The sequence below is a fragment of the Periplaneta americana genome, chromosome 13 (genome assembly GCF_040183065.1).
Source record: "Periplaneta americana isolate PAMFEO1 chromosome 13, P.americana_PAMFEO1_priV1, whole genome shotgun sequence".
Taxonomy (NCBI): Eukaryota; Metazoa; Arthropoda; class Insecta; order Blattodea; family Blattidae; genus Periplaneta; species Periplaneta americana.
Genome location: NC_091129.1, coordinates 96,839,528 through 96,854,646, shown reverse-complemented (window position 1 = coordinate 96,854,646; position 15,119 = coordinate 96,839,528). Strand labels below are relative to the sequence as shown.

The following is a 15,119-nucleotide window of genomic DNA, read 5'->3' as shown; positions in this document are numbered from 1 at the left end:
CCCCAAAGCGTTCATATCGGAACACGCATAACTGTAACGACGGCCTTTCATATCGCTGTTCCGGAAGAATAGTGACATACGTGCAACGTATTACTTGTTTCATGAGAAGCAAAAAAAATTATTATTTATAAATAATAAGATTGAAAAAATGGCAATCGAAATAAAGTAATGTATTATCTTTTTGGTTAATATTAAATACTATTAGTCACATAAGTGTGTTTTAAATTTACCGCTAATGTTATAATTATATCACTGCATTTCTAAAATTGAAAAATAAATTTCCCCAGTTGGGCAAAGAAAATGTTATTATATCTTATACAGGCACATCATTTTATTTTTACTTCAATTTTTATTGTACCTGAGTTTTTTAATGTACTTCACTCCCACCCCTTCTACTAATGAAGTTCAACCGTCCTCCATACAGATCCAAGACCGCATTTATAGTCATAGTAGCTTTACGTTCAGAGCAAACAGTACTTTCCAAAAATATGTTCGCGTTTTCCAATGACGAAAGAGCTTTCAATATTGAATCATTTTCGCACAGGTACTGACGTCCATTTGCCTATGTCGTATTCTGGTTTCCTCCACCTGCTTCTATTCGCCTTTCTGTAAAGGCTAGTGGCTGGGCTGTCTTAGCTCTTTTCTGAGAACATTAATTTCTGTTAGGAATTGAACGTCTACGTAATATTATACCCATACAATTGTTTAAAATAATTTAAATAAAAGGGCCTCGTTAAGTAATTAACTGTCACGTGATTTCCTCCCTTTCTACGACCCTGCGATATAACCACTTGGACGGACAGTAGATAGCATATCTGATTAATTTTATCTTTTCGAATCGGGCAGAAATGAAGATTGAATTTACAGTACGTAAGGTACCCTTTTATAGAGTAGGTACAGAATTATTTCAACATGAGTTACTGATACGAAGTGCGAAACTGGTAATTGGAATTACGTACAATATTCTATAGTGCGATAATATATACATTAGAACTGAAGTCTGTATCGAAATGAACGGCCACCATTTTCAAAAATGTGTTTAAATGTCCGTATTATGATTATTTTTCAATTTAACTTCATTCTCTATAGTGTACGCTAATGTACTGTAGACAGTATAATATACACTGCATAATGAATACGTCCGCATGGACAGCTCAGTTCGTGAGTAAAATCACTCATTGTTAATACTGTACTGTATTTTGATTAAACAAAAACCTAAGGAAAATTTTATCAAAGTCAAAAGCGTGATATTTCCTAGTTTACGTAAATGGATGAACTACTTTTCTTCCCTCCTATACCTAGTAAAGTAATATGTTTGTATTTTACGCCAATATAATAGAACTCCAGTCGTGGAAGGGGGTAGCAAACTGTGTTTGCGGTTCTCAATCTTGATCCAAAGGTATAGCCAGGTTAATATTAAAAATGTTGGTAAAATAAAATGATGTCCCTGTATAATTAAGAAGAATGGAATGAAAAGTACAAGTATACTTACAGAATACACATGTAGCCTATAGGCTAAGAAATTGGACTATTTTACTACTACAACCACATTTACAGAAATCATTGGTATAAGACATTCCACTATTTTACTATTAATTATCATTATGAACAAATGGAATAAAAAAATATTTCTAGAATTGTGGAATAATGATAGAGAAAACCTGTATTAAAGGAACACTGCTGGTTCCATGAAAAATTGGTCTTTCAGAGGGATGGTCTCTGAATAGGGGGAGTTATTTTACATAAATAATGGGTTAAAACGTTTCTACGTTAATCAAATAATAACGTGGGAAATAATGCTAACAATAAAAGCTTGAAATCAGAACTTTATTTCTTATTTTACGTTATTTTTCCAATTTTCGTCTTTGATTCCCCTTCACAAAATCATAAATTGAACTCTGCTTAACTTTCTTACATTTCCATTTTACAATCTCATTTTCAAAACTATTCTTTAACATTTTAAGAAGTTCATGTATATGTTCTCCATTCATACAGGAGTAGAATAGAAGAGAGGGGCTCAGAAGGGGGATTAAGTGTAATCTGTCAAAAAGCTTCTTTTTACCAGCACTGGAGCGCCACATGTACAAATGGCGGGATTTTCAAACGACTTCCTGCACAGGAAATAGCGGGAATTTCAAAATACTTCTTTGCACATCCCCGTTACATTCATATTAACATGAATGTTTGAAATGTAACCATCCCTATTACAATTCTGTTTTTTGCTTTTTAATATCTTCAGCCAGAAACTTTTTTTTTCAATTACAATGCCATCAGTGTTTTCAGAACGTGATATCCCATGAAGTAGAGTAGTAGAGGTAGGAAATGGCTGTGGAATTTGAAATGATTTAGATATGACCAAACAAATCTGTTATGTTGTAATGTATTAATGAAGTAATATCTGCTCTTTGAAGTCAGCTAACCGCTTAATTTTCTGATATTTCCAGATATACTACCATTAGTTATTATTGTGTTGTAAGGAAAATAATTTCAAATCATCCTTAGTAGAAATTGGAGTCTACAATGCTGTGTTCTTATTGTCTCCAAATAAATAGCTATAATGTGCAAAGTCTTCTGGTTACATTGAAGGCAATCATTCACATATATATTTTTTTAAGATTAGCACTTAGTTACATTATGTCAGTTTGTTCCTGAACTTCTGCATTACATTTTGGACTATATGTGGGGAATATTGAAAAATATTCTATTCACTAGTGTAAATTTGTGTTCAAACATTACGAACATTAGTGTTGTAGTGTTGTAGTTAGTTAATTTAAGTTCCTTTTCTCTTAGAAACACAAATATAACAAACAAAAGAAATAAAATCATACACAGTATATGATAAACATAAAATCAAAACAATGAAAATTAATATTTAATGACATTATGCCAGTTTGTATGTAAACTTCAACATGAAATTTTAAGCTGTCTGTGGGGAATATTAGAGAGTAGAGTAAGAGAGTTAATGGGTTTAAGAATTCCAACCTACATGTAGCACCTACTACTGTATTTATTTCCTCAATGGCATAATTTGTTATTTAATATGAAAATATTCTGCATGCTAGTGTAGAATACTGTAACTTTATGTTCCAACCTTACGATTATGGTAAATAGAGTCTACAGTACATTTCACAGGCTTTGTTGAAATATGCCAACAAGATCGGTCCCGTGTTTGATAACAATTTATATTCACCTGTTATTTCAAGAAAAATAGTACAATTATTGCCTTGAGACACTTCGTATTGTAGTAAATTTAGTTTCCTTTTCTCTGAGAAACACAAATATAACAAAATAGAGAAACAAAATCATACACAGTACATGATAAACATAAAATGAAAACAGTAAAAATTAATATTCAATGACATTATGCCAATTTGTCTGTAAACTTCAACATGAAATTTTAATCTGTCTGTGGGGAATATTAGAGAGTAGAGTAAGAGAGTTAATGGGTTTATTGTCAAAAACTCAGCATTTGTTGATTTCAGTTAAGTTGTACAGGTTTAAGAATTCCAACCTACATGTAGCATCTACTACTGCATTTATTTCCTCAATGGCATAATTTGTTATTTAATATGAAAATATTCTGCATGCTAGTGTAGAATACTGTAACTTTATGTTCCAACCTTACGATTATGGTAAATAGAGTCTACAGTACATTTCACAGCCTTTGTTCACAGCCAACAAGATCAGTCCTATGTTTGATAAAAATTTATATTCACCTGTTATTTCAAGAAAAATAGTACAATTATTGCCTTGAGTTACTTCGTATTGTAATTAATTTAGGTTCCTTTTGTTTGAGAAAAATAGAACAAACTACAAAATACCAAATCATAACAAGAAACATAATGTAACAAAAACACAAGAACAATACAAAATAAGAAAAAAAAAACAACTAAAATTAAACATGAAAAATCTTAAACCAAAAATACACAAAGAAAACATATTCATTTGGCCACAATACCACAGTATCAGTAAATGTGCACATCACTTTTCTGCATCCAGTTTCACAAGCACATTAAGTGCAAAACTTCTCACATCTGCAGTTCTCGTTGACATGAAGAAGAGGAGTGCCAGCTAAGATAAAGTTGTACTTGAAAAGTAATGTTAATATTATTTTACCTACACAATCCTGCAGACAATTAAGTGCGATCCCATGTAGGTGCATGTAGGCAAACACAATTACTGTAACGTTCTGTGAAATTATTTGAGATATAAACTTCAAAGGCACAGAGCTCTTCGAATCTTCGTATGAAATTTTCATTCATGTACATCGTCAGAGATGAGAGGAACGCCCACTACCATGAGGAAGCTTGATATTGCCCCAGAAGTTACAATGCAGACAGAAGTAGTTGAACAACATCCACCGCCATTCCCTTCCAGAAAGACAGTAACACCAAAAAGTGGAAAAATTCGAAGTCTTCACATCCAACTGTATCCTAGAGTATGGAAAGAGAAAACAAAGCACAAGAACTGAAGACAGAACAAGTCCTGTGCACTATCAGGCAAGCTGTACCCGAGCAATTATATGACTTAATTAAAAAATTGTACGGACTCTGGTTCACGATTTGTACAGGAATATCCCTGGTTAACAGAATTGAAATGTAAAGCCCTTAATATCTACTTACACAGTACAAGTGAAACAGAATTGTTAGAAAATTATTGAGTATTCCTTCTAAAGCCACTCTTCTACGTAAGTTTGCCTTATATACAAATGATGTTGAGTTTTGTGAGAAAATACTGGATAAGCTAAAATATGCTTGTGACAAAATGAGTGACTTTTGCTGCTGCAAGCACGTTCATAACTCTGAAACCAGACACATTAACATCTCTATCAGTAAGTTTAGTCATGCGAAACCTTTTACCTTTATCAATTTCATATGCTTTCTCAATGTGCTCCCATTTTCCAGTCTTCAAATCGTCAGCCTGGTTTGCAGTTTCTGAAGAGTCACTTACAAACTGAACATTATATTTTTGAACCTGTTTATGGTGCTTTTAAGCAAATGTGGTGTGTCAAAAAATGCTACTATTCTTCTGTCATTTACTGTGAAGAAGGGCTGATCACTGGTAACCCCTAACAAATGATATGCTTTTCGATTGTTAGAGCCCTGATCACAAACGGTAGCTACTACTTTTAAACCAATGCTACTCAGTTTCTGTATTGCATTAACAATGAAACCAACTAATTCATTACCAGGGGTACTTGAATGTGCAAAGAAATAGCCCAGAGCTTGTTTGTAATTTCTACAAACACCCCTAACCATAAACACAAGACCTTGGTTGGCAATTTTATTAGACGAACTGTTACAATACCTTTCAAAGCCATCTACAATGTCTTCATTACTATTGTAGCACAAATTTGCTTTTAAAGATATTTCATGCCACATAAGGCAACATACTTTGTCAGTGTCATTCATCTTACTACAGGCATTCCTTAGTATGTCGAATAATTTGTCACTAAAACCAACATCAGTGGTATACTTTCGCAATACTCTAAGCAATGTAGCCTTAGAAGGGAAATTTAATAACTTCCTAATCATTCTATAGGCACTTGGGCTCTGTAAATAAATATTAAGAGCCTTTGCTTTCATTTCCGGTGACCACCGAACTCTCTGCACATACCTTGCATTTGAGGAGACACAATTTTTTACCAATTCATATAATGGCCCGGGAACCTTCTTCCTTAAAGTTGCAAGGGCAATGTCAATCTTCAGATCTCTCTGTGTGGTCTTGAGAACTCTTCCTCTCAGACGATGCAGTTGTACTCGAAGACTGCGAATTTTCCTCCTCTTCGGTGTTACTATCGGTGTGGCCGTGGGTTGCTCCCCAGTCTCTTCACACTGCCTCTCCTCTCTTGGAGGGTCACCAGTCTCTCTGGAGGGGGTCCCCTGTTTGTCTCCATTCCATGTCTGTACAAAATAAAACAACCAAAAAGGTTACAATTATGAACTAACAGCAAGAGTAAGTAGTCCTGTACCACCAGGGATAGAGGTTACAATTGAAGCGTTGGCCAAATAATGGTCTATGTTACAATTTTTGCCATTATACTTTATCTTAGAATGTTATCAAGTTATTTCGTTTCAGGAACAGTTTTGTGGAAATTCTTTCAAGGAGATGTGCTCACAGCTTACTCTTGATGTCAGAAAGGAACTGTTTAAAATGTGTTACTCCCTTACAGTGAACCTTTAAAAACTGTGTTTGTCATTGTCTTCATTATTGTTCTGTTCATAATGTTACAAACTTCTACAATGTGTAATATGACTTTCAGTAACATTCAATCGTATACTTCGCTTAGCTTACAAAACATATAGATGGAATAACGGTGTATGCTGCCCGTCAAATAGTAAATTATTTATGAGCGGAATTACGATGTAACATTTTCGTTCCTCCTGCACAGTTAGCAGATTGCAAAACAGACCGTTATTCGGCCCAACGCTTCAATTGTAGGATCAACTTAGCCTGATACTTAACTATCTGTGTGAATGGCTTTTCTTTATGTATTCATTCACAATCTGCAATTACGACAGAATTTATGGGTACAGTTATGAAGAACTGAAATTGCATAATATAAAAGGCTTGCAGTTACTTAAGTAAGTCACCTTGGCCATTGGAGATAGCTTCAACTTTGCAGGTTATGGCTCCTTTATTCAGGCGTGTGCGGAGGGTACTTGTGAAGTATTTCTTCTCAAAATGGTCCGCACACACCCGAAAGCTGTTGTGCAGTTTGTTGGGCTCTTTAACCATCAGGTCGTATCTGCCCAACGCTTCTAGCCATGCTTTGCATCTGAAAAAAAATTCGTATTTGAAGACAACATTTGTAGAAATACAATGTAGGCGAAACAAAAAATAAAATAAAATGTAGGTGGATGAAATATGTCATAAAATGGTTTAAGTATAAGCTACATCATCATAGCTCACTGCAACTGTTCCCTTTCACTTTATAGGCTATTAGAGTGATTTTATAAAGTGGCACGAAGTGACGTTCCTGTGCTTGCGGTAATTTCATACACATATACAGTATAGCCTATATAACATTTAATATATCATAAATAGACTTGTATTATCATTATTGTTATAAATATTACCATTATTTTATAATAAATATTAAAATATGTAAAGGTCTCAAATAATAATACCATGTGGGGAATATTCAAGGAAAGGGTCTATTACTGTATTTTTTTTTTTGGAATATTGAAATCCGGTACCATGCTGCACACGACACGACGTGGTTTGCTGCAATTTTATTGGTTATATTCAGTGTTTGAAATTTTTTTTCTCCCGTGTGTGGTGCGCAAAGCAGCGAAGTTTCTCCTGCATTGTATAAAAAGCTTCGAAAATAAAATATATACATTCAATCAATAATAATAATAATAAAAGTCTGTTAATATGTAATTAGATGTTATATTCTGTATGAATTAATATCTGATAACCTAACCTATATGATTTGAAATTATGCACGTGGTTAGCAAGATTTACAAGTATTTCAAATTAGTTATGTGGTAACATTCCTATATATTGTAAATGAAAACTCACCTTTCACTATCTCCAGGTATTTTGAAGAAACATTTTGTGGGGTGACTTCTTATTTCCGCACCCGGGAAATTCACACTTCATTCGTGCGGCCATCCTTCTCTCACCTAGGCGAGAAATTCAATATGTCTTCTCCTTCAGTTCTTGCATTAAATTGTTCCAGGACTAACAACTTAAACCAAGAGCACGCAAGTTCATTCTCCATTTCCAAGAGTCAAAAATCAGCGACGGAATGTTGGTAGGAGGCGATGTTAGCGCTCATCGTGACAGTGCCATAGAATTAACAGCGATTAACAGGGAATAGATACAATTGACCCTCTCTCTTCTATTCTACTCCTCTTGAAGTCTGCCCATCTTTTTCTCGCCCTGCCTTGGGTGCTCCTACCTGTTTAGGGGTACCACATGGTGGTAATCTCTGCCCATCTGTCGAGTTGTTGCCTCGCCACAAGTCCTCCCCACTTTCACTTTATGGCTGCAGCACGTTACCCGATGTACTCTGATGCCGTGATTTCCTGCAGCTTCCTGTCGAAGATTCTCTCTCTCAGCGATATGAAAGACAAAGCCAACAATATACTGCAACTGGGTTGCGCATAACCTGCAATTATTATTTAAATAAATTACATCCTCCTTCATAAGGTCTTTCCTGCGGCAATTTATAACCCACCTCTTATATCTAAAATGAATTATCTTCGTATTTTATGAGATAATATAACAGGGGTCGGCATGAGAGCAAATCCAGTGTGTGGGTACCAGCTGCTTGCTCTGTGTCTGCACTGAGCAGGCGATCAGACCATCTATCAGCTATTCTGGATCAGCGGCATGTTCATCACTATAGAGCAAGGCAAATCTAACAAAAGAAGAGACGAGGAGACCCGACCTGATAGTTCGTGGCATGGTAGATACTTTATATCTGTAATGAACGACCTTGTAACGTGTCTACTTTGTAATACATTTAATATACTTACTTATGGCTTTTAAGGAACCCGCAGGTTCATTGGTGCCCTCACATAAGCTCGCCATTGGTCCCTATCCTGAGCCAGCTTAATCCAGTCTCTAACATCATATCCTATCCCCTTCAAATCCAGATTACCCTCCTATCTCCGTGTCGGCCTCCTCAAAAGTCTTTCCCCTACACGTGCTACATGCCTTGCTCGTCTCAAACGACTGGATTTAATATTCCTAATTATGTCAGATGAAGAATGAAATGCATGCAGTTCTGCTTTGTGTAACTTTCTCCATTCTCCTGTAACTTCATCCCTCTTAGCCCAAATATTTTTCTAAGCACCTTATTCTCAAACACTCTTAACTTCTGTTCCTCTCTCAAAGTGTGAGTCTAAGTTTCACAACCATACAGAACAACCGGTAATATAATTGTTTTATAAATTCTCACTTCCAGATTTTTTGAGAGCAGACTGGATGATAAAAGCTTTTCAACCGAATAATAACACGCATTTTCCACATTTATTTTGCGTTCAATTTCCACCCTTGTGTCATTTATATTTGTTACTTTGCTCCAAGATATTTGAATTTTTCCACCTCTTCAAAGGATAAATGTACAATTTTTATATTTCCATTTCGTAAAATATTCTGGTCACGAGACATAATAATATACTTTGTCTTTTCGGGATTTCTTCCAAACCTATCTCTCTACCGTGTTTTCCCTAGTAGTTTTTGGAGTTTCTCCTAACGTAGTCACGTCATCCGCATAAGCAATCGGGTGATGTAATATAGCAAGCAAATATAATATCGAAAGATATTACAAAGGTAGACATGCGGCCATATAATATGATGAATTAGAGAAGGAGGAGGAGGAACGTAGCAATATATTTGAATATCTAAATTTATAAAAAAACGAATTTCTGGAATTGTTATATTATAACGATTTCTTATATTTTATGCTATTGTTACATTAGGCTATATTTTATCGATTTCTTGAAGTTTTCACTTATGCTAACTTAGATTTAATTTTATTTATAGGTTTATTAGCTTAACAGTTTACTTTTGTACTTTAATATCATTATTTTACGTTTCAAACAGACTTGAAACAGAGCGACCGTTCTAGCTAGCTAAAAAATTGCACAGTATGGATCAACACTTTTGTACGACAGAGACACTTTTGGATGCAATTCCTTTAAACGACACAACTATACCGTAAGATATATTGGCGGCTGTTGAAGACGCCGTGAAAATATCAATTGCCATGGGAGAGCTAGTGTGTGTTACTACAGACGAACCGCTATGATTGGCAAAACATTATTTTTTGCCATATAAATCTCAAGGATATGGTGAGAGTATTTTGTCGGTGCACTGAGTATTTCGCGAGGAAAATTATTGGGCCAAAATTCTTAAATACAGTATGAAGTAATTATGAAAACTGTAGTGAATACAGGACTATATCACCGAAAATTTACAATTTTTTTTTAGATACCGAATCTTCACTTACTGTTATTTATTTTTGTGTGTAAGAAGGTTGAGTCGAGGTATGACTCAAAGGATTTTTCCATCTTAGATATAACATCAGTTTACTCCTTGATATGAAACACAAATGCATTTCTGAGCTCACGGACTCATTGTGGATATCAGATCTTGCAATTTTGTGTGATATTACAGGACATTTGGGTAAAGACAAGTGTATAACGTTCATATTATATATGAACAGATCAAAACGTCCATTTAAATCTTTGTGGTAATATAGACTTCATTAAATTAAAGTTTATTTTGCATAATTATCCTATTATGGTGTTAGGCTGAAGTATTTCGATTTACAGAATTATTTTATTTATATATTTATGGTATTGTTACATGTTTTTATGTATCTTAGTTATCTAAAATATATTAATAATATATTTTCCTTACTGTGTAATCAAGTGCCAATAGTTTTATTTATGATTGGACAATTGAAATAAAATTGTTGCAGGCAGAAGTCTTGGAAATTGTTCATGACACATTGCAAAAAACCCTGATCCCTTATTGCAGTCATGTCAGTTAATGCCCATAGGCGCAAGACGCGCTTTAGAGCTCAGGAGAGCCTGAGCACTATACAGCGGAAAGGAAAGAGACAGACGAAAGAGGTAGTATATGTCGCTTGATCGAGCTATATTCAGAGATGGCCAGCACTGATTCAATAGATAAAGGGAAGAGAACTTATTAAAACTGAATCCATGTTTTAGATTTGTCTGAGAAGTATAAGTGCATTATAAGAATGTAAGTTTCAATTTTAATGCTCATTTTTCACAAGTTAGATTTTTTATTCAAAAGAAATATTTTCTCAACATTTTATAGAAAAGTGAAATTTTCAGATATAGGCCTATTTATTTAGTGACCTTACAAAATGTTTTCGTAAATCTAATATACCGTAAATATGTATAACTGAAGATAGTGCATTGAAAATTTAAAAAATATTCGCATAGAAATTGTTTGTAAGGAAATGAATTAACAAAGCAACTACTGTTACATCATATGCAAAAGATACGTATCCATGTGTTATAAAAATGTCAGCTCTTTAGCTTCAGCATATTTCGAAAAAATAATTTAATATTCTTATGATAGGAAGTTACTAACCAATATCACCTTAAAAGCATAATGCGATAAGAGTTTTGTTATGGAATATTAGTTACACTTAAAACATATACAGCACTTCGGTAACTTTACTTTCTACTGTAATATTGTTTTGATTAGTTTATTGATTACTTTTATAAGGCTAAAGATACCATCAATATCAATTCCAACTTATCATTTCATACTCAATCTATGATGATGTATTTCATCCATTTAGTACAGTATAGTTGTACTACTATGGAATTTATGTGAATATTCTTTCTTAACTCTTTATTATGTTATTAACGTTTAAAACATAACTGCAATATTAAGAAATTGGTATAGTACTTTTGTTTTACAGACAATATAGATAATATCAAACAGTAAGAAGCTATATAAAAATAACGACATAAAATTTCACGTTCCGTTTGAAGTTTGTGCACCACTGTTTTCTTAATCCAACAGGCTGCTTATTCATATACACAGCCCTTCCTCTTTCCATACTAAGCGCTTGATGCCCGCGCACGACGTCAAGACCAGAAAAATGCGCTTGCTTTGACATCACTGGCTTATTGCAACGTGTCTTGAAAAATTTCCGGGTAAGATTACAGTAAAACATAACAAACTAAGCTGTTCACTTGTAATGTGTAATTTTCTAAAAGATAATAACATGACAATAAATTGCATTTTTCAAGCCATACTATACTATCTTATTTTTATATTTCTAAACCTTACATTCACTTTAGAACAGCATGCTGAAATTCGTGAGAACCAACTTCCGGACCTGTCTATGAATGTACAATGTTTCAGAGTGGTGAACTACACGCTCCACACTTGAATGTAGCTTTTCGTTTGTCACGATTGATTTCACTTATTTCTAGGCTTTATGCTGACATTGATTCCCTTCTCCGGTCTCAGCACTAGCTCTGACATTAGGTTTACATCCTGTCTTTTGTCCAGGGATGTCACTTCATAGTTCCGGAGTATGTAGGACAAGACGGTTTTCTCCTCCAGAAGAGCGAACTTCTGTCCAATGCAGTTCCTGGGCCCTGCGCTGAAAGGGATGTAGGCGTAGGGGTGTCTTTTAGCTACCTTCTCCGGGAGAAAGTTGTCGGGATCGAATTTTTCCGGGTTGGGGAACTGTTCCGGGTTTTGGTGAACATCGTAGATATGCAAAGTCAATGAGCACCCGGCAGGAACTGTGAAGTCACCTGCAACAATACAAACATATTAGTCAACTGCAAAATTTCATTATGCAGTTAGCCTGGCCTGAAAATCAACATCTTCAGTCATATGTTGTTCTGCAGTGATCATGTCACAATACATTCTAGTACTTCTTTTTTACATTCTCATCCGATATTCAGAGATATTCATGTCAATCGTGCATTACTGGAGAATGTAATCTTTCAGGTTACTGTAGTAAGAATATTTTCTATAACTATGTGTGCAATTTTCATAAGTTGCAGGAAAATCGTTGTTTGCATATCGATAAAAAGACTATGAATAATTGGAATTTACAAAATTGAAGTCTATGGCGCAAGCTGAAAACACGAAAATCAGACTATTGCTATGCTAAAATTTAGGCTTCGAGACTTCGGACCCAATAGAGAAGTTCAGTGGGAAATCTGCGTAACTGCGTACTGAGTATAGTGGTAAAGCGTACAGTGGGTGGGGGTACTGCAGAATGAATGCCAACAAATACGCAAAGGAAAACGCTCTGAATTTAAAGATTCTGACGAATAATTTGGTTTTCATACAAACCTATTTTCAAATTGTGTCTGAAACTATTACACGGTTAGAAAAGTCAGAGCAAGAGGTGCCAGAATCCTGAAATGTATTGAGGAAATGGCACAGAGAATTAAGGAGACACGAAGTACAACGGTTACTAAACATGTAAAACAGAAGTGGAAATCAATTTTATGTAAAAATAACGGATATGGAACATTGTGTAATAGAAACAGAAAATTAGTGGACATAGTCACCCGAGAATAAAGGACTGTCTCTTAGAAACTGCAATGATGTTAGGTTTTTTCGTTTTGCTCCTACCACGTCATGCGACGTAGAGCGCAGCTTTTCACAATACAAACTGTGTTTGGCAGATAACCGAAAAAGATTTACGTTTGAAAATATATTTTGTAGTAAGTCGACCTGGTTGGCAAGTTGGTATAGCGCTGGCCTTCTATGCCCAAGGTTGCGGGTTCGATCCCGGGCCAGGTCGATGGCATTTAAGTGTGCTTAAATGCGACAGGCTCATGTCATTAGATTTACTGGCATGTAAAAGAACTCCTGCGGGACAAAATTCCGGCACATCCGGCGACGCTGATATAACCTCTGCAGTTGCGAGCGTCGTTAAATAAAAAACATAACATTTTGTAGTACATTGCAATTGAGTACTGTAACTGCACTTCCTAAAGACGACCAATAGGATAAATGAAGAAATTGAAATTGCTACATTATTATTTCCACCATTAACACTGTGTATAATTAAACACAAATGCTTATAAAAGACAGGAGAATAAATGTTTTTCACATTCTTTTGACATTGTAATTGTGTAATGTATATTTATTTTCAGAATGTATAGTAGTGTCAAAAAAAAAACCGTACCGACCCTTGTAGCTCATTTCAGAGCCTTGTTCACTAAATACTTTTCGATTGCTGGTAAAATTCATGTTCTGGGAATAATAAGATAATTAAGTAGTAAAATAGAGTTACAATCGAAAAATATTGGAAATAAATTTAAATAAGGAACAAAAAAAGTTTCCTTCCCAGGCAGGATTCGAACCACGAAAGTCTTAGTTACCAGTCTATCGTGCTCTGGAGTGAACAAGGCTCTGAAATCAGCTACAAGGGTTGGTCCGGTTTTTTTGCCACTACTGTACATAATTATGTGTGTGTTTCCCCATACTACCGTACTCTACCAATAGCAACGTTGTTACCTCAACACATCTCTACCTTTCACTACCTGCAGCGAGGCAACAACCTATAGTACATGCACAGTAAATTTATTGTATCGGGTCCCAAGTCTCGAAGCCTGATAATCGTTAACCTATGTTACGAGATTGCGTTACAAGTGGTTTAAAAATGTCGAGTAAAAGCTGGCGTGTAATTAATGATATTTAATGAAGAAGTTGAGATGAATAACTGGATTTGGGTATTGCGAGACACTTGCTATTGTAACGCGCCGATTGAACTATGCGAGTTACGGGTGAATTGGTCAAGAGTGGTACGTTAGTTGAGCTGGTAAGATAATTAAGAAACTAATGACTATAAATTATAAAAAAATATAGGTAAAGAAACATTACTGAAATGTATTTTGCTGTATTATAGTTGGGAAATAAATTTCCCGTATTTTTTCCTATTCTTGCACTATTTACACACTTCTTCCAAATTCTGTTTTTAAACTGTTGCTTCAGTGCATGTTTAATAAATGACAGAGGGCGTTATTTTGCATAACAAGGATTCATACAACAAGATACCGATATCTTCGCTAGTTGGCCTCGGCTGTCTAGTTGTGCGTTGTTTCAGCATGGCCTCGCACCCACGTTAAATACTGTCAAAACGAAACATTTGCTTGCGACAGTGGTGGACAGATTTCTGTACTGCGTGCCTGTACTATGTAAGGTAGTCACCGTCAGAGAGCACGATTCTGGGCAGTGGGCGCATTTCCCCTCCGCGAGCAAAGGAGGGAAGGTTACGTTATGTAGAAATAGGAGTAACTGCAGCGATAACAAGCGTCATAGCCATACTATGTCCGATCTTGATTCGTTCACCCCTTGCGAACGAGTATCTGAAGCCCGGTAGGCGCTGTAATGATGGAGCCTGGTGTCAGGTCCGTAACACACTTGCAGAGTTTTCACCAGCGAGAAATGTGTTGCGAGAAAATTAAAAAATTCATAACATGGATTCAAATGGACGTCCACACACTGGAAGAGATTCTCGCTGAAGGCAAAAACCTCGCGCGAGTTTCTTGCGAATTTTCTTGACACATTTATCAAAGATGTTTGACATTTATACCCTTTATGACGATTGAATGTAGAAAAAGATATCACAGGTGGCG

General features: G+C 35.3%; 1 protein-coding gene across 4 annotated transcripts in view; it reads right to left on the bottom strand.

Annotated features, from left to right (window-relative positions):
• Window positions 1-11,687: 11,687 nt before the first annotated feature.
• Window positions 11,688-15,119, bottom strand: part of LOC138712142 (cytochrome P450 4C1-like) — a 45,749-nt gene continuing 42,317 nt past the window's right edge. For all 4 annotated transcript variants that reach the window (XM_069843611.1, XM_069843609.1, XM_069843610.1 and 1 more), the window contains one exon: window positions 11,688-12,272. In XM_069843611.1, the coding sequence (XP_069699712.1) occupies window positions 11,929-12,272 (344 nt within the window). In that variant the 3' untranslated portion in view covers window positions 11,688-11,928. The remainder of the gene's footprint in view (window positions 12,273-15,119) is intronic.